The sequence below is a fragment of the Ovis aries genome, chromosome 10 (genome assembly GCF_016772045.2).
Source record: "Ovis aries strain OAR_USU_Benz2616 breed Rambouillet chromosome 10, ARS-UI_Ramb_v3.0, whole genome shotgun sequence".
NCBI lineage: Eukaryota > Metazoa > Chordata > Mammalia > Artiodactyla > Bovidae > Ovis > Ovis aries.
The window spans coordinates 53,437,417-53,461,376 of record NC_056063.1 but is presented as its reverse complement, the minus strand read 5'-3'; the positions used below and the strand labels follow the sequence as shown (position 1 = coordinate 53,461,376).

At 41.2% G+C, this 23,960-nt stretch overlaps 1 protein-coding gene across 3 annotated transcripts in view; it reads right to left on the bottom strand.

Annotated features, from left to right (window-relative positions):
• Window positions 1–22,878, bottom strand: part of SLAIN1 (SLAIN motif family member 1) — a 60,627-nt gene extending 37,749 nt beyond the window's left edge. For all 3 annotated transcript variants that reach the window (XM_042254965.2, XM_042254964.1, XM_015098227.3), the window contains exons 1-2: window positions 22,022–22,878; window positions 7,968–8,107 (exon numbers count right to left, since the gene is read on the bottom strand). In XM_042254965.2, the coding sequence (XP_042110899.1) occupies window positions 7,968–8,107; window positions 22,022–22,638 (757 nt within the window). In that variant the 5' untranslated portion in view covers window positions 22,639–22,878. The remainder of the gene's footprint in view (window positions 1–7,967; window positions 8,108–22,021) is intronic.
• Between the last annotated feature and the right edge of the window lie 1,082 nt (window positions 22,879–23,960).

Here is a 23,960-nt window from a genome sequence, read left to right as displayed (position 1 = left end):
GAGAAACTGGACAGGCTCCCGGAGACAGACACTCGATAAGGTTCTTAACGTTCAATTTGTGTGGCTTTTGCTAATGAAAAAGGCCACCTTCAGAGCACTGGGTTAGCTGACAACTTCCTTCTTCACTGGCTAAACTTAGAAACACTCCATCATAACAACTAAGATAAGAATGGGAACTGATGTCATATGAAGATAAGAGGAAAAACTCTATAAAGAAGCAATATCTCTTCTCTCTTCACATTTGCTTAGGACATCTTCCCAGGGGAAATGAGAGACAGTCACAGGGAAACATGACCCAAGATGGCTAGGTGTGCAGGGTGACACTGTTGGTGAAAACTATACCCATGCTCAAGTGTGACCTGTCCTGATTCAATAGCTGTGGACATTCAAGAATCTTAAGGCAAGATAAGCTTTTATTAACTGGCCCCAAATTAACTGAGCCACATTATTGGGTGTTTCATATTACTTAGATAGACTTTTTGATCATTACTTGGTTATTTAACGTCCCAGTCTCATGACATAGACTTAACAAAAGACTCTAGATAAGCCTTATTCCAATTTAGGATATCATGTGAGTTAATGCTACCCGTGAAAGTTCTATAAGTATTTGTTGTTTATATTCTAAGGGGTGGGGGAAGTGGGCAAGAATGAAGACAAGTGTGTCAGAAATGGAACAGAGATCTAAGAAAAGGGATAAAGAGGCCTCTTGAATTTCCTACTATTACTGAATAAACTATACTTGTAAAACTTCCATTTGAGACCCCTAGCTGTACCAAGTATCTTTATTTATAGGTAGAGAAAACAGTCTCACTCCCAAAGGAGAAAAAAAAAAAAACATTATTCACTGTCTATCAATAGCCAAACCAAGAGGATTCCCTGTATTTTTTGTTTCACTCTCTAAAGAAAGAACTACATATTAGGAATGTGTCCATACATTTACATAGCAGTTCCCATTTTTCAAACTAAGTTCCCATTCAACATCTCCTGAAGTCTCTCTAACAGCCCTGTGAAATCTGTTAGACGGCCCCACTTAAAAGCAAGACACTAGAAACGCACGACAGGCCTGACTACGGGGTTAGGTAGGGCTGCTGCACTGGGAAGCGCCACACCCGCTGGACCAACAACTCTTCCACACATCCCTTCATTCAGCCGTGAACAGTGTCTATTACACGCCAGGTTCCCTTCTACAATTGGTATGGCCAACAGAACAGAGTCCTGTCCTTCGGCAATTTAGATACAACCCTGGTCTCAAAGAAGATGGTCAGTGATGTTTGTTACGTGAAGATGCTGATGGTTCAAGAGAGAGACAGAAGTCTAAACAAAAAGAAAAACACTTTATGACTGAATTACTTGAGACTTCTAGAATACATGGCATACACTACTCCATTTGACCATGCATGCTATTTTATAAAGTTTAAGTTAAAAGTGTAATTTCTGATGCCAGTTAATTAGCTGTAATGATTAGCTATAATTACTCCAATAAGAATTCTTCAGTATGGAGGATTAACTATGATTTCTTCTCTATTCTCTTACAAAACCACCATAAAACTGCAGCTAACCCAAGTCTAAATCCACATGGAGAAGAGGAGAGGAAATATTATCAGACTAAGAAGAATCATTTTATTTAGAAGTTTAAAAACCAGACAAACATTAGGTGATGGACACAGTTGGGTTTCAACATTCTGACAGTCCACAATGGAGGATAAGTGAACAAGGGCCTGGTAAAGCTCTGAAACTGAAGGTACAGGTCCCAGAGGGTACGGCACTCTACCCTACCCTACCCACAGGGAGTCTGTGGTAGCAGACACAAGATGACTGAGGCAAAGTGTATGGGAAAAGCACCAAAACCCTTAGGCTCCCTTTCTGGCTCATGCAGCTGCTCCTCTCCTGCTTTATCAAAGACAGGTTTCATCACTTAACCTGAAATACAAAGCTGCTAGATTTACAATACTTCACACAAACAAGTGTGCCTTACGAAAAGACAGGGGGATCAAGAGACTGTCTGTGAACTAGCTTGTAAACTCCATGAGGACAGACTTCAAATATGTTATGGGCACTTCTGGATCCCCATCACCTGCAATAGTGCCCAACACATAGCAGGTCCATAATAAATACGTGACAAGAGTTTAGCAGATGCGCTTTTTAAATCTTCCAAGAAAGTAGAATACGCCCTGCAAAAAAAAAAAATCAAGAGTAAAAAAAAAAGGAGAAAAATATAAAATCTGAACACCAGTCTAGGAAATTCAGCATCTGACTAAAGGAGTAGCTAGAAAGATACAGAGTAAACTGGAGGGGAGGGATGATCACAAAGAAGCAACACATGAAATTTTGCAGAACTAAAGTTTCCAGATTAGAAGTGCCCGCTGTCTAGCACCAAAAAAAAAAAAAAAAAAAGCAATTTCAAAATACCAGGAAGAAAAGATTTAAAATATTCAGTGTACTTTAAGCAGAGCGATCAAAAATGAGAACGGTATAGGACTTCGACAGCAATCCTCAAGCTAAAACATAATGTGACACTACCTTCAACTGCTGGAAAGGGTTTCTAACCAAGAAATCTAAATGCAGCCCAAAGAACAATCAAGTGTAAAAGACAGGTCCAACAGAGTCACTTTCAGACATACGACATTTTCAGCGTTTACCCCCCACATATCCTCTATCCTCTCCTGCTCCCCACAAAAGCCAACAGCAGAGTATACTTCACTAAACTAGGGAAGTTAAGGAAAAGGGAGTCTCCACTATTAGCAATATGATGCAGAAGAAACGATGCGGAATTCCCAGGATGAGGGCCAAGGAAGTCCCACCATGATAGATGCGCACAGGCCTACGGAGAACAGGTAAGGCTGCGGGGAGAACGGAGGCCGCTACCCGGAGAAGAGTTAAACCTCATGTAAACCCTTGGTGGGCATCCACATCTAACCGCACTGGGAAGGTTTCATTTGGAGAGTCAGAGGATAATTAATTACAAAGGTCACTAACTCTAGGAAAAACAAAGTTAAATAAAACAAAAAAGAAACAATGATAAAATACTGCATGGCTTAGATATGACTCTTGCTATCATAATCAGTATTCATGTATCCTAAGATTGGTAAAAGCTACATGGGAGAATATGCCGAGAAAAGAAAATAGCTGGGGAGGGTGAGAGGTGGGAGTTAAAAATGAAACCGTCACCACTCAAAGTAGAAAGCCAACCGATAAGGACTAAATTGGATAACTCAGGCAGTAGCCATAAAATCATGGAATTTAAAAAGTGGGTAGACAACAAAACCAGAAAAGCTTTTAAGAAAGTGCATCTGGGTAATAAAATGGGCATGGGACAATGGGGTGGGAACTTGCTATTTTCCTTATTACGTCTAGAGGACTAATACTCACTAAACTATAGATGTATTGTGCTATATAACATATTAAGCTTCAAAAATTGTTTTTCATCCTTTGGACCACCTATTCTAATCCATTTCTTCTTCTCTCATAATGGGATTATGGATCATGGATCTTTGGAACAAGAGCATTTAATGTTACAGCAAAAGAGGATTTAGATTTATATACAAATTTAGTAAAGGACTAATTTTGGATTTGAAAAGCTAGTTCCCTGCTCGAACACTTTCATATGAAAGTTAAATTACACTATGAATTAGACTGTAATTCATGTCCTCCTGACCTCACAATTCTGCCTGAGCCCTTTGCCAATGAAATGAAAACTAGATAAGGCACTAGATAAAATTTAGATAATATCTAGATAAAATATCTAGAGTAAAAAACTAGATGAAAAACTAGATAATAAATCTAAAGTCTCAAAAATAACCGATTAGGATTATTTTTCAGCTACAATATGCTACACTGTGTTAAATCACCTTGTGTGCGAGTGAACTAAAGCAGGGGTCGGCAAACCTATGACCTGGGTGGCCTAAATCCATCCTGCCTCCTTTTATAAGACCACCAACTATGAATATTTTTAACCATTAAAAGTGGCAAAAAGCAAAAATTTTAAAAACAGTGTATTTATTGACACATGAAAAAACAATCCCATGGAAACTCAATTCTCTGTCCACAGCCTTGTCCATCAATGTTTGTATATACAGCTGTTTTCTAGGGATGGCAGAATTGGATGGCCCACAAAGCCTAAAATATTTCCTGTCTGATCTCTTTCATATTGTTGATCCTTGACTTAAAGGATTCTAACTGAATTTTATTTTTATTTCAAATGAAACTGAGCCAAATGCATAGATGAAAACATACACAAAAGAAGTCCTTGAATCAGAGGTGTCTGAATAAGGAAACTTAAGGATACAACCCTTGAAAGAGAAAAGCCCAGGGAGTTTGCTGATCTGCTTAGGGCCATTCAGGGCACTGGGACCAGAATCAAGAGCAGAGTGTTGGCCATCCTCTTACACATGCATCTGTCACCAAAGTTTTAACCCTAAGAAAATGAAATGCAAAAAGCCAAAATGGTTGTCTGAGGAGGCCTTACAAACAGCTGAGAAAAGGAGAAGTGAAAGAAAGGGGGAAAGGAAAGATATATCCATTTGAATACAAATTTCAAAGAAGAGCAAGGCAAGATAAGAAAGCCTTTCTCAGTTATCAATGCAAAGAAATAAAGGAAAACAACAGAATGGGAAAGACTAGAGATCTCTTCAAGAAAATTAGAGATACCAAGGGAACATTTCAGGCAATGATGGGCTCGATAAAGGACAGAAATGGTCTGGACCTAACAGAAGCAGAAGATATTAAGAAGAGGTGGCAAGAATACACAGAAGAAATAGATAAAAAAGATCTTCACAACCCAGATAATCATGAAGGTATGATCACTCACCTAGAGCCAGACATCCTGGAATGTGAAGTCAAGTGGGCCTTAGAAAGCATCACTATGAACAAAGCTAGTGGAGGTGATGGAATTCCAGGGAAGCTACTTCAAATCCTAAAAGACGATGCTGTGAAAGTGCTGCACTCAATATGCCAGCAAATTTGGAAAACTCAGCAGTGGCCACAGGACTGGAAAAGATCAGTTTTCATTCCAATCCCAAAGAAAAGCAATGCCAAAGAGTATTCAAACTACGGCACAATTGCACTCATCTCACACACTAGTAAAGTAATGCTCAAAATTCTCTAAGCCAGGCTTCAATAGTACATGAACCATGAACTTCCAGATGTTCAAGCTAGATTTAGAAAAGGCCAAGGAACCAGAGGTCAAATTGCCAACATCCACTGGATCATCAAAAAGCAAGACAGTTCCAGAAAAGCATCTACTTCTGCTTTATTGACTATGCCAAAGCTTTTGACTGTGTAGATCACAAGAAACTGTGGAAAATTCTGAAAGGGATGGGAATACCAGACCACCTGACCTGCCTCCTGAGAAATCTGTATGCAGGTCAGGAAGCAAATCAGGAAAGGAGTACGTCAAGGCTATATACTGTCATTCTGCTTATTTAACTTATATGCAGAGTACATCATGCGAAATGCTGGGCTGGATGAAGCACAAGCTGGAATCAAGATTGCCGGAAGAAATATCAATAACCTCAGATATGCAGATGACACCACCCTTATAGCAGAAGGCAAAGAAGAACTAAAGAGCCACTTGATGAAAGTGAAAGAGGAGAGTGAAAAAGTTGGCTTAAAGCTCAACATTCAGAAAACCAAGATCATGGCATCCGGTCCCATCACTCAAATAGATGGGGAAACAATGGAAACAGTAACAGATTTTATTTTCTTCTCCAAAATCACTGCAGATGGTGACTGCAGCCATAAAATTAAAAAACGCTTGCTCCTTGGAAGAAAAGCTACGACCAACCTGATGCTACTGCTAAGTCGCTTCAGTCGTGTCTGACTCTGTGCAACCCCACAGATGGCCTCCTACCAGGCTCCCCCAACCCTGGGAATCTCCAGGCAAGAACAACACTGGAGTGGGTTGCCATTTCTTTCTCCAATGCATGAAAGTGAAAAGTGAAAGTGAAGTTGCTCAGTCGTGTCCGACTCCTAGCGACTCCATGGACTGCAGCCTACCAGGCTCCTCTGTCCATGAGATTTTCCAGACAAGAGTACTGGACAGAGACACGACTTGGCCAACAAAGGTCCATCTAGTCAAAGCTATGGTTTTTCCAGTAGTCATGTACGGATGTAAGAGTTGGACTATAAGGAAAGCTGAGTGCCAAAAAATTGATGCTTTTGAACTGTGGTGTTGGAGAAGACTCTTGAGAGTCCCTTGGACTGCAAGGAGATCCAACCAGTCAATACTAAAGGAAATCAGTCCTGAATATTCACTGGAAGGACTGATGCTGAAGCTGAAACTCCAATACTTTGGCCACCTGATGCGAAGAACTGAATCACTGGAAAAAACCCTGATGCAGGGAAACACTGAAGGCAGGAGGAGAGGGGACGACAGAGGATGAGATGGTTGGATGGCATCACCGACTCGATGGACATGAGTTTGAGTAAGCTCCAAAAGTTTGTGATGGACAGGGAAGCCTGGCATGCTGCAGTCCATGGGGTCACAAAGAGTCAGACACAACTGAGCGACTGAACTGAAATCCTTTGTTCCTACTCCACTCTTCAAACTTTCTATTACTACATCACTTATTCCGTTTTAGTTAAAATGCTAGTAAAACTTGCTGATTTCTAATTTGGCCTTCCCCATAGGTGGCTCAGTGGTAAAGAATCTACCTGCCAATGCAGGAGACTCGGGTTCAATCCCTGATTTGAAAAGATCCCCTGGATGAGGAAACGGCAACCCACTCCAGTATTCTTGCCTGGAGAATCCCATGGACAGAGGAGCCCTAGCGGGCTACATTTCATGGGATCACAAACAGTAGGATATGACTGAGCATGATACACTTAAAAAGGATGTCTGTCCCCATTTTCTGCTAACTACGCCAGTAAAGCAGTATGGAATACTACTTAAGACCAGTCTTCAGTGTTGGGGAGACCCAGGCCCTGGCTCTGCTTCCTAGGACCACTGTGTCCTCATTAATACTTTAAACTTCTCTAACCGTCCCTTTTCTCACCCCTGAAAGTGAGTGGAGTCACTGCCTCAGATAAGCACAGTTAGAACACAATGAAAGATGTCAAGAACTTAATGTTCTAACTGTCCGAATTAAGAGCTCGAGAAATGCTGTCTTATCATGTCCACATTTTATAAACATTTGTTACCCTTCAAGAGTTTCATAGGCCATGTTCTCAAACCTCAACGTGCTTAGGAACTGCACTGGTGACCTTGTCAATGTAGATTCTCTTGGCCCTACTCCCAACTACACTGATTCTTTCATCTGGAGGGTTAAGATTAACGCTTAACCCCGTTTTCAACCTCCAGTGTGATCTGGACATGAGTGATCCATGGAATAAAGTGTTCCTCAATAATGAAACAGATACCAAGAGCATAGGAAACAAGCAAAAGTCTCAGTAATCACAGCCATAAGTACTAGCCCCCTTTATCAAAACAGCCAAGAGCTGAGTACTGCTCAGTCCTTTTGCTTTTTCTTTCCCTGCTACAACTGTCCTGATTTTTTTTAAATGTATGTTGGGCTCCATAATTAATGTTACATAGAATATGAGACTATCTCACAGTTTATAAAGGTTAGGACTTCCAGTTACACATCCAAGTAAACATTTAGGGAACTCAAAAGTCTGTACCCAGATCCCAGTGGAACCCCAGTTTGCTATCTTGGAATTCAGCCACACAATCTTATAACCATCTGAAGAGAATGTAAGACTGATCCATTTTATTTAGTGGTATGTTTGTAAACAAAGAAAAAAATAGAAAAATATGTATTCCTACAACCCTCAAAGGAGCTGAAAACAAGCACAGAACTAAATATACTCTACACTGAGAAACCCTCTTGTGTAAACATGTGCAGTGAATTGCATGCAACACCCCCCCTCAGGGTAAGGTGCTTCAGTTAAGTGTCTACTCCAAAACCAGCAACAAGACCCAGTGGACAGTGGCAGGAGTTTGAGAAGGTGGATAGACAGGTCGAGGTTACCTTGCTCCAGTCTAAAGCACAGGGAACGCCTTGCCGCTTCCATCTCCGGAGTCGGGTTATCTAGGACATGTCTACACCACTGCAAAGGGCTCAGGGATTTCTCTGATGACGGGAATGTCTTTGAAGAGCCAACGTACAACCTTAAAAAAAGAAATCTACATTATAGGGATTATATAGCTATATCGAGATTACCTCTCTTCTACTTGAGAAAACAACATGTATTTAACAGTTTCTATAACTTAACATTTAATTATTTCAAAATACCAAAGTTATTTTTAACAGACAAACATCCCCGAGTAGAAGATGACACCTTCTGTAGCTTGGTGGCAATGAGGACTTCAAAAAACTACGGAACATTGTCTCAGCGGGTCAGAGATCTGAGGCTTTTGTTACTGAACTGACCTCGAAGGGGCCACCATGAGGATTTGACCAGCTCACTTGTATTTCTGGAAATGAACATTTCCAACGCATCTCTTTGATGACAGCATTTTCTGTGACCTTAGGCTAATGCATATAAACATGATGTGGCAAACTAGGCGAATTTGATTTGCATTTAAAAAAATAAGTCTAAAAACAAATGAAAGTCAGCTATGTGTTGATTCCCTCAACCCTTAAATATATCAGGTATGTCCCCTGTCTCAGGTCTATGCTAAATTTGGTAGGTCCTTACTTCTCAATTAAAACCTGACCACTTTCAAAAATCTGTTTTGGGAAGGGCTCATGCCAGCACACTATTACACAGAAGTGGGCAGGATAACCACCCCAGAGGCATTACAAGTCATAACATGGATTTTTCTCTCCTGGATGTACTGTTCAAAGGTACATTTTAGAATATTTTCGAGTGACAGGGCAATACAAAAAGCTTTCTCTTCAGGCTTAACCAGCAGGACTAAAAAAAGGAAGAAAGAAAATTACAATCACAGGCTCCAGTAATTGACCTTGCTATATAAAGCAGTACTCTAATTACAAATCTCATTAAAGTAAAACTCTTTCAAGCAAAGTTACCATAATTCTAATGCGGTGGTATTCCTGAAATAACATACTTTGTTATTCATTCTTTTATGTTACAGTCTGGTCCACCACCTATCAGAGTAATTTATCTCGGATGGTTGAGGAATGTACTATTTAGCAAATTTCCCTTATAGTTCACGGTTGGCAAGCTTTTTTCTATAAAAGACCAGCTAGTAAATATATAGGCTTTGGGGCCACGGTTTCTGTTGTAACTACTTAATTCTGCCTCTGCAACCCCAAAATATCACAGATGATAAATAACAAGTATGGCTGTGTTCCTATAAACTTTATTTATAGATACGGCATGCTGAATTCCCCATAATTTTCACATGTCACAAAACAGTATTCTTTTGATTTTCCCCAGTCATTTAAAAATGTAAAAATCTAAGCTGATCAGCTACATTTTAAACCAGGCAGTAAGTCCAATATGCCCATGGGACACGGTTTGCTGACTCCTGTTTGACAGGAACGTTCTAAAATACCTCTTTTAATCAATTTAATAGTACTCCTTATATATTATTCTTCCCTTAGAATGTGGCCCACAGTCCTGCCTTCACTGACAATATATTGGTTAGTTCCAAATTCTTATTCCTGAGTCCCACCTTGGCCTGCTACGGCAAGATGATTAGCAAGCTATGTGGATCCTTGCCTTTCACCATTCCTTGCTGTCAGACCCCTAAACTATTACCACAAAGCTCTCTCTATACCCCTAGGTAAACGTTAGTCTAGGCCAGTTGTTTTCAATCTTTGACGTATCAAAATCTGAGGATTTGTTAAAACACAAATTGCTAACACCTGATCATTGCTGGCAGCTCCAACCTACCTGATTCAGTAGGTCTGGAGTGAGATCAAAGAATCTCAACATCTAACAAGTTCCCAAGTAATGCTGATACTGCCATCTGGAGACTCTACCTTGAGAGGGATGTGCTGGGCTGAGCCAACTGTGCCAATTCCATTAATCCCATCTGCCCAATGATCAGTTTAAGCACACACACTAGACACACTGAGCAATAAAAACTAAGGGGAAATACTTTGATGGGCATGTGAGCAAGTTTCTCCCCGTGTTTAAAGGGGTCACAAAAGACCCAATTATGTTTCCTACAACAAGTACACTTTAAAAATAAATGCACGTGTTAAAAGAATAACAGAAAGACAAACAAAACCTACCCACAAAGAAAGTCAAGGCTCAGAAAGTTTCATTATCTAATTCTACCAAATATTTGAAGAACAATTCTTCACAAATTCTTTCAAAATAATAGAAGAGAGAGGACATCCTAACAGTCTATGAAACCAGCATAACTATGAAACCTAATACCCAAACCAGATACAGACATTACAAAGTAAGAAACTAAAGACCAACACCCTTTATGAACACAGAACCAATAGGTCTAAATGTTTTAGCAAATTCAGTACAACCATATGTAAAAGGAATACATCATTACCAAGTGAGATTTATCCCAGGAATGAAAGGTTGGCTTAACATTCAAATATCAGTGTAACTTACCACATATACTAAAATAGAAAAACCATATGATAATCTCAAAATACAAAGAAAAACATATGACATCCATTCCTGATCAAAACTCAGTAAATTGGAAACAGGAGGAAACATCATCAGTCTTACTAAAGACGTCTACAAAAAAAGCTTAGAGAAGGAAATGGCAACCCACTCCAGTATTCTTGCCTGGAGAATCCCATGGACAAAAGAGCCTGGCAGGCTACAGTCTATGGGGTCGCAAGAGCGGACATGATTTCGCAACTAAACCACCACATAAAAAGGCTCCTTAATGGTGAAAGGCTGAACACTTCCCCCTTAATATCAAGAACAATACAAGGTTTGCAGGTTCTGGCCACTGCAATCAGGCAACAATTTAGCTTGGATAGAAACAAGTATATCTGTTTTATGACATGACCATCTATGTGAAACACTGAGGAATAAATAAAGTGAAGTGAACGTTGCTTAGTCATGTCCGACTCTTTGTAACTCCATGGACCATACAGTCCATGGAATTCTCCAGGCCAGAATACTGAAGTGGGTAACCTTTCCCTTCTCCAGGGGATCTTTCTAACCCAGGGATTGAACCCAGGTCTCCTGCATTGCAGGCAGATTCTTTACCAGCTGAGCCACCAGGAAAGCCCAAGAATACTGGAGTGGGTAGCCTATCCCTTCTCCAAGGGATCCTCCTGACCCAGGAGTTGAACCAGGGTCTCCTGCATTGAAGGTGGATTCTTTACCAACTGAGCTTATCAGGGAAGCCCGGAATATACAAAAAAATACTAGAATAAGTGAGCTTAGCAGCAAAAGTGTAGGACACCAGATCAAAGTACAAAAGGAAGGAGCAACTAAAAAAAAAAAATTAGTAACTATCAGTATTTTTGAGATTTCACTTCCCATTTACAATAGCATAAAAAAAACGTAAGATGCCTAAGGATAAATCTGACGAAAGATGCAAAGACCTTTTCCTTGAAAACTACAATCATCCTGAGAGAAATTTTAAAAGATATATATAGACAGGCCATGGTCATAGGTCAGAAAACTAAATATTGTGAAGATGTCACTTAGCCCTAAACTGATCCATTTAACAAAATTCCAATCAAAATCTCAGCAGGCTTTTTGTAAAAGCTGATTCTAAAATTCATATGTAAGTGCAAAGATCCTAGAAGAGCCAAAACAATGGATTCAGAGAGCTGCTGCTAACTAATTAAGACTTATTACAAGGCTACAGTAATGAAGACAATTTATCAATAGGATGACATGAAGATAAATAGATCAATGGAAAAAATAGATGGTTCATAAATAGAAATACAAATATATGGAAAACTGATTTTTGACAAACTACAAAGACAATTCAATGAACAGGAAGCAGTGTTTTGAACCAACAGTGCTGGAACAAATACATGCAAAAGGTGAGCCTTGATCCATACTTGACACAATATCCAAAGTTAACTCAAAACAGATCACAAAAATGTGAAATCTAAACTGTAAAACTTTTAGAAGAAACCATAGACGAAAGTCCTGCTGTCTTTGGGTTGGCAAGTATTACTTAGACACATTTTTTAGACTGCAAGCATGATCTAGGGGAAAAAAAAAACAACTGGACGTCACCAAAACTAACAAGTCTGTCTGCTCTTTCAAACAGACTATTAAGAGAATGAATCACAAACCATGGATTGAGAGAAAATACTTACAAATCATTTATCAGATAAAAGAACTTATAAGGGGAATATATGTGAAATTCTGCAAACTCAATAAGCAACCCAGTTTTTAAAAAATTAACAAAAGATTTAAACAGACATTTCACCAAAGATCTATGGATGGCAAACAGATGTTGAAAAGATGCTCACCATTACTCATTAGGGAAAAATGAGAGCCCCAGTGAGACACTGCTACACAGCTATTAGAATGCCTAAGGAGAAGACTAGCCATAGCAAGCCTTGGTGACAATCTGGTGCAAACAAAACTCTGCTACCCTGCCAGCGGAAATATAAAATTCTGGCAGCTTCTTTAAAAATTAACATACACCTACTCTCTGATCCAGCCACTCAAAAGTCATAAAAGTATTTACCAGAAAGACACAAATGCTGTGTGTCCACACAAAGACTTAATAGCCCCAAACTGAAAACCTAAATGTTCACAAAAAGATGAACAGATAAGACAAACCATTATTGTGCCCCTATCATCTAAAACCCTCACAATAAAAAGAAATGAACTAGTGATTCATATAACACATGAATTTCAAAATGATTAAATAAAGTCCCCTACATCAAAACCCTCAATTCACAAACTTTCAAAGCTGCAAACATGCATTCATATCTAACTAGTCACGTTAAGTTATCATAGTTCACGTGACTGGCATACGCTGTCAGTGAACGTGCACTCATCCTCTATAATTGGTTGTTCTTCTGTGTACTTTTCTGTGCAGGACTGTATAGAGGACACTATCTTTAAACCCATGATGTATGGAAGCAAGTGTAAAAGCAGCAGTGATGTAGTGGGTACTACTAAGAAGCGACAAACAATAACAATGGAAACCAAAGTGAAAATAATAGAGCGAAGCAAGGCCAAACAGTGGTAGAGCTGTTGTGCTGTACTACGGTACTTTTTAAGGTACTCTACTTAAAGTCTAAAAGTGTATTTTCCTTGTTTATGTATTAATTGTGTTAAAAGTATTATAAACCTATTACAGCACAGTACTATATAGCCGATTGTGTTAGTTGAGCACCCGGGCTAACTGCTGGACTTAAACAAATGCACTCTCAGAAAGAACTCATTTATATGCAGGGGACTTGTCATATCTTGATTTAAAGAAGCCAGACCAAACAAAAAAAGGACATGCTCTGTGATTTCACTGATAAAAAAGTGCAGAAAATGCAAACTAACCTAGACTGATAGAAAACAGACCAGTGGCTGAGTTGGAGGTGGTCAGGATCAGGAGAGAATGAAATACAAGGGGCCACGAGGAAGTTTGGAGTGTTGGAATATATTCAGTATGTTGACTGTGGTGATAGTTTTATGGATTATACATATGTCAATATATACAAAATAGTACATTTTAAATACATGCACTTTGCAGTTCACTTACACAGTAATGAATCTTTATTAAAAACGTCACAAGACAACAAGCAGCTGACTGCATCCTGTCCCTCAGTGAGCCTGGAGCTGCCATCTCTCAGGTAGGTGCCACAGCCCCCACAGACATGAGCCACAACACTAGCCACTGTGCAACTTCCTTCTATTTCAGTTTCTTTTAATAAAATTTCCTCACTGCTTAATACACAAGTTCATGCCCTGCCTGAGCCTTGGATTGTTTACAAACCTCTCTCAGCACCCAAGTGAAGTGCTGCTCTGCACATCACCTCCAGCCTCTCCCGGGACAACTGCTCCTTCCTCCTGCCGCTAGAAACCTCCACCAACCAGCCTGCCTCGGCATTTCACACACTCCCACCAGTTTGGGGTTTTTTTTTTTTGGTAGTGTGTTTTACTTTTAGCTCGCAGGGATCCCCTTAGAAAGATGTCCTTAATCTCTCCATGCCCGCGTAATCTGGTTCTCTCATCTGACCACATGGCCTTACAGCACACTGAGAAGCAGCACTCACGTCCCAGAGGCATTTGTGACTGCTCTGGGACCCGCTCTGCCATGCTCACGTACAGGGAGTTATCTCTTTCGTCTTCCGTTGTCCATTCATGCTTTCTGCTACTATGTCTCACCCTTATTCTGCAGTTCATAGAATCTGGAGGTGAGCCTATGACTGAAAGCAAAGAATTCACTTGAAAGTCTGCATAAGGAATAACTGGGACCTCAGATCACCTCCTCTGCTGCATACGCACAGTCCCACCACTCCTCCACCACAACCTAAGTCCAGAGGCTCACTATGTGGCTAAGGGTGACCCAGAGAAACTCTGACTTCAGGCACGCCAAACTTAGCTGAAAGAGAGAAGAAGCACTTCACTGAACCAGAGGGACGAACTGAAAATCTTCTTGCTAACTTGCCCTGTTTTCCCCTTTACATTCCTAAAGCTGACTGCCTTCTATCTCCCAGGAGTACAGAAAGTTTATGTTTGGAAACCCAGATGAACTCAAGAGAAGACCTAGAGGTAATGAAACCTAAACTGACCACCCAGCCCATGTCTAGTAAAGTCAGCCAAAGAGCTCCACCCACAGAGCCTTGACAGATCCATTTCAATACCACCTTTGGGTATGAACAGACAACAGAAGACATCAGATACGTGGAATATTCCTTTTAAGAAAACCATGAGACTAAAAGTAGAAGCGGAAAAAAGAACTGAAGAGAAAAACAACGCAAGTAATAGATGAAAAGTCCAAGACAATTATAACTGACATCATCTGAGAAAAAAATGTTGTATTCACAAGACAAAACCAGGATATTTACAAAGAAGTAGCTCCTTCTTTCTTGGCAAATGAAACTATTAAACTTGTTAATAGAAGAAACAAAACATTCAATAAGTGAGCTTGAAAGATCAAGTTGAGGAAGTCTTCCAGGAGCAAAACATAAGGATTAACAACAGGAGAAGAGGGATAAGAAAATTAAATGATTGTACCAGGCAGGGCCAATCGGACTATTTTAAGTTCTAAACAACATGAAAGTGAAGAAAGTTTTTGTAAAGGCCAAAAATTGTCCAAAGTTGAAGGCAGGCCATCAAGTTCTAGATTGAAGGCACCCACAAATGCCCAGTGCAACAAATGAACAGACCGACCCATACACGGTATACAATGACACTTAAGAGCCTTAGGGATAAAGAAAGAAAACTAAAGAAAAAGTCACAAAGAATTTACCATCCAAATCACAGTGCACTTCAACAGCTGTAAAACAATAAAAACTGAAACAATGGAACAGGGCCTTTAAACATGAGGAAAAATAACTGACTTAGACTTTTATAGCCAGCCCAACTATGAATCTTGCATGAGAATAGAATATGGACATTTTCAAATACACAAGATTTCAAAGTCCTTCTCATGCATGTCCTTAGAAAGCTATTGAGGCTGCACCCCACCCACAAGAATAAATGAAATTCTGAGACAAAGGTTTATGAAATAGGAGATCAGTACTACCAAGAAACCTAAGGAATTACCAATGCCAACAGCACTGTGCCTCTAGTCTAAGGAGCCATCAGTAAAGGATGGAGCGATGGAATTAAGGGTTCTAGAAGGGATGGCACTACAAAGCAAATTTTTAAAACCAGATTTAAGGTATTATCAAATATTTCTGAACTTCTTGAGAAACTTGATGACTCCAGGAGCATGTTTAGAAAAATAATTAGTAACTAGTAACAAGGGATTAAAGAAAGTGAAAAGAAAAGAGAGAGGCTGTTACTAACTCGTGGGAAGAACAAAGAGATTAGAGAAAATGAATTAACAGGGCTCAGCTAGTAACAGTCGAAACTAATGATTTAAGGGAAAAAACTATGAAAACACTTATGAGAAAGAAAAGAACATGGCAGATGAAGGGAAGAGTGCTTAGTCTTTATTTTCTAAAACAAGTCTATAGCTTTTGAAGATCATGTAGTGTAAAGACTTTAGAAATAAAGAATGAAGAAACTGCTACAGGAGTATACAGCAGTATCTATATGGAAGACTCAGGGGTATGAGACAGTTGAAGACTGTTGCTTTCTGCAACAGGTCTCTGTATAGATGAGTTTTTTGTATTATTTACATCCTATTTATTGTATTACTTTGACAGAACTTTAGAAGCAGTATGAAAATATATGGCATGAAGACAAAGGATCATTTTTAAGTCAGCTTTGTTTTAACAAAGTTCCCAGGATAGTTTTGAGCCTACTCTTTCTCTGGCTAGGGCTAGAATTGGATTTAAAAGGAAGTAAAGGGCAATTAGTTATGAAGACCATGTGGTTACAAACTCCCCGAGTATGTCTCCAAAATTACATAAGCAAGGTAAAACCTGTGTTTCTCATAAATGGCTATCTCAGCAATGTTTACAATATCCTAATTTGCCACTGTTAATACAACATACCTCCTACCAATTGCTCTTTCACCTTCTACTGCTTCATTGATGGTATGTTAGAATCTGGCAAGAATATCTAAAAAGGCTTAGTCTAAAACTTGAGGATCCTACAAATATTAGAAAAGCTATCATTTAAAATGTCACACTCTAATTTTCCTTCCGTTCTCTTCAAACCTTCCAAAAGTTAATATTCAAAGCCTACCATAATAACCCTTAATGCTTCAAATGTATTTCAAAATGTCTAGAAAAATTGTCTTGGCTAATCTCAACGTTTGGTTCTAAAAACAACCTTTTTACAGATAATCAAAAATAAATGTTACCGCAAAACAATTACATGCGTGTCACAGACCTGTCACGGAAGAGGAAAATGTGTCAATTTTCAGACAAGCCATTTTAAGAGGCTTCAATCGCTAGAAGTTTTATATTAAGGAAAGGTAAAACACGGTAGCTGATTAACAAGCAATCAATCTTTAGTCAGCTTAGATTCATTAGCACATGCTAGGGTTAAGCCTGTCAGAAATCTACCCCCACTAAACTATTTAAACGGCTACATCAAGTCTAAATTTTAGTTATTGAAGGGTCCGAAAGCAGATACTCCCTCTCATTTACATTTAGATCTAAACTCTATTTCAACCTCTCCCTGCAGGGTTTTCAAAGTTATTCATTTAAGAAGGCACATCAGCACAGACTTCAGTCAACTCCCCTTGCTCTGAGAAAACACTGCATATTTTCAATTAACATTGTCAGAAAGTGAAGTACCCTCTGGTCTTTTCGCTGAAAATCAATTATGAAAAAAAAAAAAAACCAGTTTAGGTGGTCTAATTTAGCTGTGCCATATGTATAGCACAAGGTGTTCAACAGCTTTGATGCAAAACTGGCAATGATTTTAGCCAGCTGTCCAGGGTCTTGATGTTATACAAGGAGGACGAATATCTCATTCACTAAGCTTTCCGTAATTTGTATATACCACCATTTTACCCTTGTATCATTAAGAACTTTTCTGTCCTTCCCAACTGAGCAAGCTAAAATCCCTGCCACATCCCTTTTACATAAACCCCAATACTCTGCTAATTGCCACTCCACTAAAATAAATGCTTCCTTATATGGTTATATTTTATATCAGCTGGCATGTTTTGATCTTGGCATTGTCTGAATATGTTCGTCTTCTGGTTGAGGTGTGCAGGCCCTGAGATGCCCCAGCACTACACTATTCTCAAGGGAATTGTGCTCCTCTACTTGTTTTTCCAAATCCATTTTGCTTTAAAACAGAACAAATCGGAGTTAGAAAAATCTAACTTTAGCCATAATGCACAAGTGCACGTACTATTTCAACGCAGGACACATACACATAAAACTGAAATAAGTTTAATCAAGCCATGTTTGCATTATAAGATACAGATACTCTGATCCTAATTTTATAGTCTATTGCACTTCATTAAAAAGTAATACAGGTCAGTCCATGAAATGGACTTCACAGCCTACTAATGGGTCACAACCACGCCTGGAGGAAAAAAAATAATCAATGGTGTAAACGCTTTTGAATCCACATAATCTGATTTTTAGTCAATTCTTTCAGTAAATAACTGAGGAAGTTCACATAAGTTATTTTTCCTTGGCGCTTCAGTCCCTTAACACTGAAATAGGTCAGAGAAAGGTCTAGTATGCACTGTTCCCATCACCACTCCATACCGGTCTGATTCCCTCTCCTGGTCCTAAGAAGGACCCTGGTCCTTTTTAGCCTGGTGACACTAGACAGAGAGCCCTTTAAAACATTCTTTTGTGCAGACCAGCAAATCATCCATGTGTGAACTGGGACTTTAGTCCTTTTGAGCTTTTAATTTGCTGCTGATGATCAGTTTCTCTGCTGTACTTTCCAGTCTGTGGTCTCCTGAAGAGCTAAGGCTGTCAAGTTCGTAATATGATGGCATCCACAGTAGAGCAGGATGTAAAGTTTACTATAGGATTATAATAACTGGACTTAAGATTCTGAAACCACCATCAACTTAATTTTCACAAATTTAATTCTAGCAGAACTGTGCTAAAATAACCAGACTATACTGAGGCAAAGTTAAACACTTTAAAATTCAACTAAGATAACAATTTGAAGAAATTAAGACAATTGTTTTGTTTCAAAGCTTTTCTTCAAAACAAAAAGCAGAACACATCGTTCTTACATCCAATTTTTTTTTTAATCAGAAGATGCTTTTAGGTTAAACAACTTGTTTGGGAAAAAAGGCCTATGAGATCTGACTGATTAATAAACTATCACCAAGCAAATATTATTCTGTTATTCACCTTTTCTACGCATAACTCTTGAGCCAAATTTTGCCTAGGTTGTAATAGAAGATGAACAGTTATATTCTAAGATTTTATTTGAAGAAGTAGACTTACATAAAAGAAATTCTATAATGTTCAATGATTAACCTACATTTGTGAACATACTTTCCGGAACTATCCTTCTCTATGACATTTAAGCAGGAAGTACTATTCTAAATAATCAATTTGTTTAACCCATTAGGAGAAAGTCATGATAAAAATGCATGAAAAATTGTAGGTAATAAAAGTTAACAGTAACTTATTCCTTAACAGTGTTACTTTAATAATGAATCTAAAAAGAAAAGATACAAATGAACTTACAAAACAGGAAGAGACTTATAGACTTTGAAAACCAACTTATGCTTGCCAGGACAAAGGGATAGTTAGGGAGTTTGGGAAGGTCATGTACACACTACTATATTCAAAACGGATAACCAACAAGGACCTGTTGTGTAAGACACAGAAATCTACTCAATGTTATGTGTCAGCCTGGATAGGAAGTGGGTTTGGGGGAGAAAGAATCCATGTATATGTATGGCAGAGCCCCTTCACTTGTATACCCGAAACTACCACAAAATGTTAATCAGCTATAATCCAATATAAAACAAAAAGTTTAAAGTCTGGGCAAAAAAATGATCCAACTGTTTGCACAGGGGGACAAATTGGCAAGATACATCCAACGAAAGCTAAGTGTAAAAGTACTGATGTGTACATTTGCCTGTTAATTTGTGTAATTATCTTGAAGGTAACAGGGTTAACTGAGTCACAGCAGTAAATTAAGGACAAAACGGAAGACCTTTGTGACTTTATGTTCACTTCTGTGTTTTGTCTTTTGCCATGAATATGTAAAAACTTTAAATATTTTTAAAATAATCAAGTACCTATTTTGTCAGCTTCAATTGTTCCTTAATAAACAGGGGTGGGAAGTAAAGCTGCTCTCCTGCAAACATATCAGGGAAGCCAAACGACATCACCAGGGTGGGACATGAGGTTTATAGGGATGAAGAACATCAGAGAACTCTTCAAGCATCAACAAGCGGGCTTAGTTTTGAAAAGTAAATCCCGTTGACTGCTTGTTCCGCAATAAACCAAGTACTGCAATACAAAAATCTCAACATATAAAAGTGCTATGATAGGAAGTTTTCTATGAATCAGGCGACTTAAAAAAAAATTTAAGTGCATCCCACTAAGATTAAAAACCTCTCCCTGTTTTTCCACTTGGGATTCTAACCTTGGTTTGTTCTGAGGAAGATAACTCTAAACAGTGTGCCATTTGTCTGTAGAAACATCTGTAAAGCGTCAAGGCACTGATTTATTCATTCACCTATATATTTGATGAGGGAAATTAGTAAATCCTGCTACAACTCAAACCTGGTTAGATTTGCTTCAAATCATCTGAAGTGCTAATTGGCTAATCTCACTAAGTAGGTGGTTTTTTAAGTTACTTTAATGCTGTTTTGACAAAAATTTAACTACAAAAAGAAACCCTAGGTATCAAAATACTAGCAACAGTTGGAGGATAACAAAATATAGCTGAAATCCATTTAATAAAAGAAAATATTACAATTATATTCACAACGTGTGTGCTAGTAAATCTAATACATTTGTAAAATAGTAAGTGTATCATAATAAGTTTTAAAATGCTAATAGTTCTAAAGCACAGGATCGATCCCCATCCAAAACACAGTAAGTTTCCTTCTATTATTTAAGTACACATCTCCAGAAAAGGCCAAGTGGGGACTAATTCAATCTAAAATAATTTGAAAGTGGGGAAAGGGCTTACAGTTACTAGGTAAGAACCACCATGAGGGCATCTTCTGGTGCCATATTCAGGCTGAATTTGAGGTTACAATACAGCCTGGGGACTTTACAAAAATGAAACTGTTTAAGTTCCAGAAAGCAGTGAGTGGCTTCAATATTCACACCCTGCGCCTCCAGCCCAGCTGCCTGAACGTACTCAGAAAGAGGGTGCCTACCCCTATTTATAGAAAGAGTTCCAAGTATTTTGACTCTCAGAATCACCTCAATTGGTGAACCTTACAGTCACAGCTCTCACCTTAAGAATGTGAAAAAAAAAAAAAAGGAACCAAAAAGGTCTCCATCTTTCATTCCCTCCTGAGCAATCATGGAACAGAAACACAAAGAAAGTGAGGAAAACCCAACGTGAAGACAGGAAGAGGACCTGAGATTAAAGAGAAAAGGACTACAACTGTTCTTCATGCCACTGCTAAGTAGAGGTGAATGCCGTTCACTTACCAGGCCTGAACCTAAGTCCCACCTGATCTGAAGGGTCTACTCATCTGACCACATCACACTGCCTCTAGTGACCGAGGACAACATGAACCAACCAAAAGGCATGAAGTGACTACTCCATGAGCAAGCACCATTAAAAATCAGAACTATAACCACTACCGCCCCCAGGTACTCACTCAACTGTGAAAATAGAGCTAACAGATTTCAACCGAATAAGGGCTGCCAGCCTCAAGTTTTCTGATAAAGTTCCTAAAAAAAATTAAATAAAAGCAGCTTCTCTAAGCTCACTTTTCTTGAATCACCATTTTTTTTATTTAAGCAAGTTCCTCGGGTCCTAGGTAACAGTGCCTTCAAGCTGCTCACACCATTCCCCGAAAAGAATTTTTTAAAAAAAAAAAAAAGACACCATTACTGATAGGAAAGCGAGTTCAGCACACTGCGAAAAGCAAGTCAGTCTCTGAAATGAGAAGCTATCAAACGATGCAGCGAATGAAGACAACCAACAGACAGAACGAACCTGTTCGAGAGAGAACCATCACTAGGTGGCTTAGGGTACCAAGGAGGTAGGGACAGCACGCCAATGCTGCCCAGCCTTGCTTTGGGAGGACAGAACAGTATCAGCGGAGATAGAGGCCAACCCCTACCCATCCCCCAAAAGACTGACAAAAAAAAAAAAAAAGCAGGACTGAGTGACAAAAAGACAGCGTGGATTTTGCAGTTAACGCTAACGAGGAGCTTCGTACCCAATCATCAGCAAAGAAGACAAAACAAGGAGATGAAAAGGACCAGCTCATCCCCAGACAACGGGTCAGCCTGGTGATGGATCAGCCTGAGCTATGAGAAAATAGGTTTCCACCCTGGTCAACAGCCTCTGCTTACCGCCCAGCTCAGCATCAGCCAGGTCACCCCGTCTACGGACGATGGCTGTGGTCCCCCTTCTCCCGCCCAGCCCTCGCCCTCCCCCGGGGGTCGCAGCGAAGCTCGGCCAATACCAGGTGTAGTCGTCCTCGTCCCGCCAAGCGGCCAAGCTCTCCAGGTCCAGCGGCTCCACCTCGTCCAGCAGCGTGGGGGGCGGCGAGGAGGGCGCGGCGGCGGCCCCCGGCGGTGTCCCCGCGCCCCCGGGCTCCGGGCCGCCGCCGCCGCCGCCCGCGCCGAAAAAGCCCGCCGCAGGCTTGAAGTAGACGAAGGGCGCCTCGGGGGGCTGCGCCAGGCTGCAGAGCAGGGAGGGCGCCGGGCTGGGCAGGCAGTAGGTCCCCGGGAAAGCGGAGCTGGAGCCGCCGCTGCCGCCGCCGCCGCCCCCCGCAGCCAAGGCCAGCCCCAGCCCCAGGCCCCCCGAGGCGGTGGCGGCGGCCGGAGGGCTCCGCGGGGCCAAGGGGCTACAGGCCCCGGCGGGCGGTGGCGCGGCGGGCGGCGGCGGCGGCGACAGGAGCAGCAGGTGCGGGGCGGCGGACGCGGTGGCCGTCTGGCTACGCAGCTGCTCGTTCTGCTTCTCCAGCATGCGCACCAGCTCCTTCAGCTTCTTCACCTCCAGCTCGGTATTCACCACCTGCCCGGAGCCCGCTCCGGAGCCGCCCCCCGCCGAAGCGCATTTCACCTGCTCCGCCATCATCGTGGGCCCAGAGGGCGCCTCGGACACCCGGGGAGGGGGTGGGGCTGTGCCGAAGCGCCGGCTCCTCGCGGCGCAGGGAGAAACTACGGCTCCTTTCCTACCGCCCCGGCCCTGACGGCCGAACACGTTAGGCGGAGGCCGAGCGGGCGATTCGCATCAGCACCCGGGCCCAGCCTCCCGCCGAAGCAGCAGCAGCCGCCGAGCCGCTCTGCACATGCTCAGACCGTCCCTCCAGTCCCCTGGGCGCCGTGGAGGCTCCGGGTTTTAGCCGCGGCCCCCGGGCGGGGCGGGGCGCGGGCGCCGGGTGGGCGGGGCCGGGGTGTAGGACGAGCCTTTGAGGTGGGGGCCCGCGGCGCTCGCGAGGGGCGGGGCGCGGGCCGGGGTCCTTGGGCCCCGCCCCCAACCCCAGGTGCCTGATTGGACCCGGCCAGCACTTTCCCGCCACCGGCACTTCCTCTAGCCGCGGCCGGGGAGCGAGCTGCGCCGACTTGAGAGCCAGGGGCTGTGTTCCAAAAAAGCAGGCGCTGCAGGTGCCTGCCTCGGCGGGAGGCAGCGAATGCCCGCAGGTTTGCTCTCTTGCCAGAGCGCCTGTGCTGAACGACAGCATCTACTGGCCACTAGCTGGTTAAACCAATAGAAATCCAAAAGGCCAGGGAACGTTGAGTACCAAAAAGTAAAAACGTGGAGCGGAAAGGCTTTGAGATGATGCTGTTAAGCCCCTAATTGGTAATGCAAAAACAGAGTGGCGAGAGAGCGAAGAGTCCAGGAGAAAGAAAATCGCCCTCACTAAGAGGGGGAGAGTGACCAGTTGGTAAAGAGCCAAGTGTTCAGCTTATTCTAAAGTCGTCCGATTTGAACTGTTCTGCTACCACCAGTGTTTAACACGAAAAAGAGCATTTTTATACCATGTATATATTCATACATTCATTAAACAAAAGATCTTTGAGCTCCTAACTCTGTGCCAGATACCGTTCTAAGAGTTGGCCAAGCATTCAAGTGAACAAAACAGACAAAAAATCATTGTGGGAGAAACATGAGTAAAATTGAATGATGTTCCATCTGTTAAATAATTTACAAGCTCTTAGGTCAGACTTGCTGGGGTGGGGTGGGGGGGGGGTGGGGAAGAAAAGCAGAAAACCTAGGAACTCTGAGCCCGGTACCCCTGCGAACTGCCTTTTCTTCCATCTTCCGGAAATTATTGATAGATCTGCTTTTAAACGGGGTTGGGGGAGGGTTCTTAAGCAGAAGAACTGAGTCAAGTTTCATTCCATTAATATTGACGTAGCATTTGCGGGTGTTTAACACGGAGAAAAGTCTGAGGG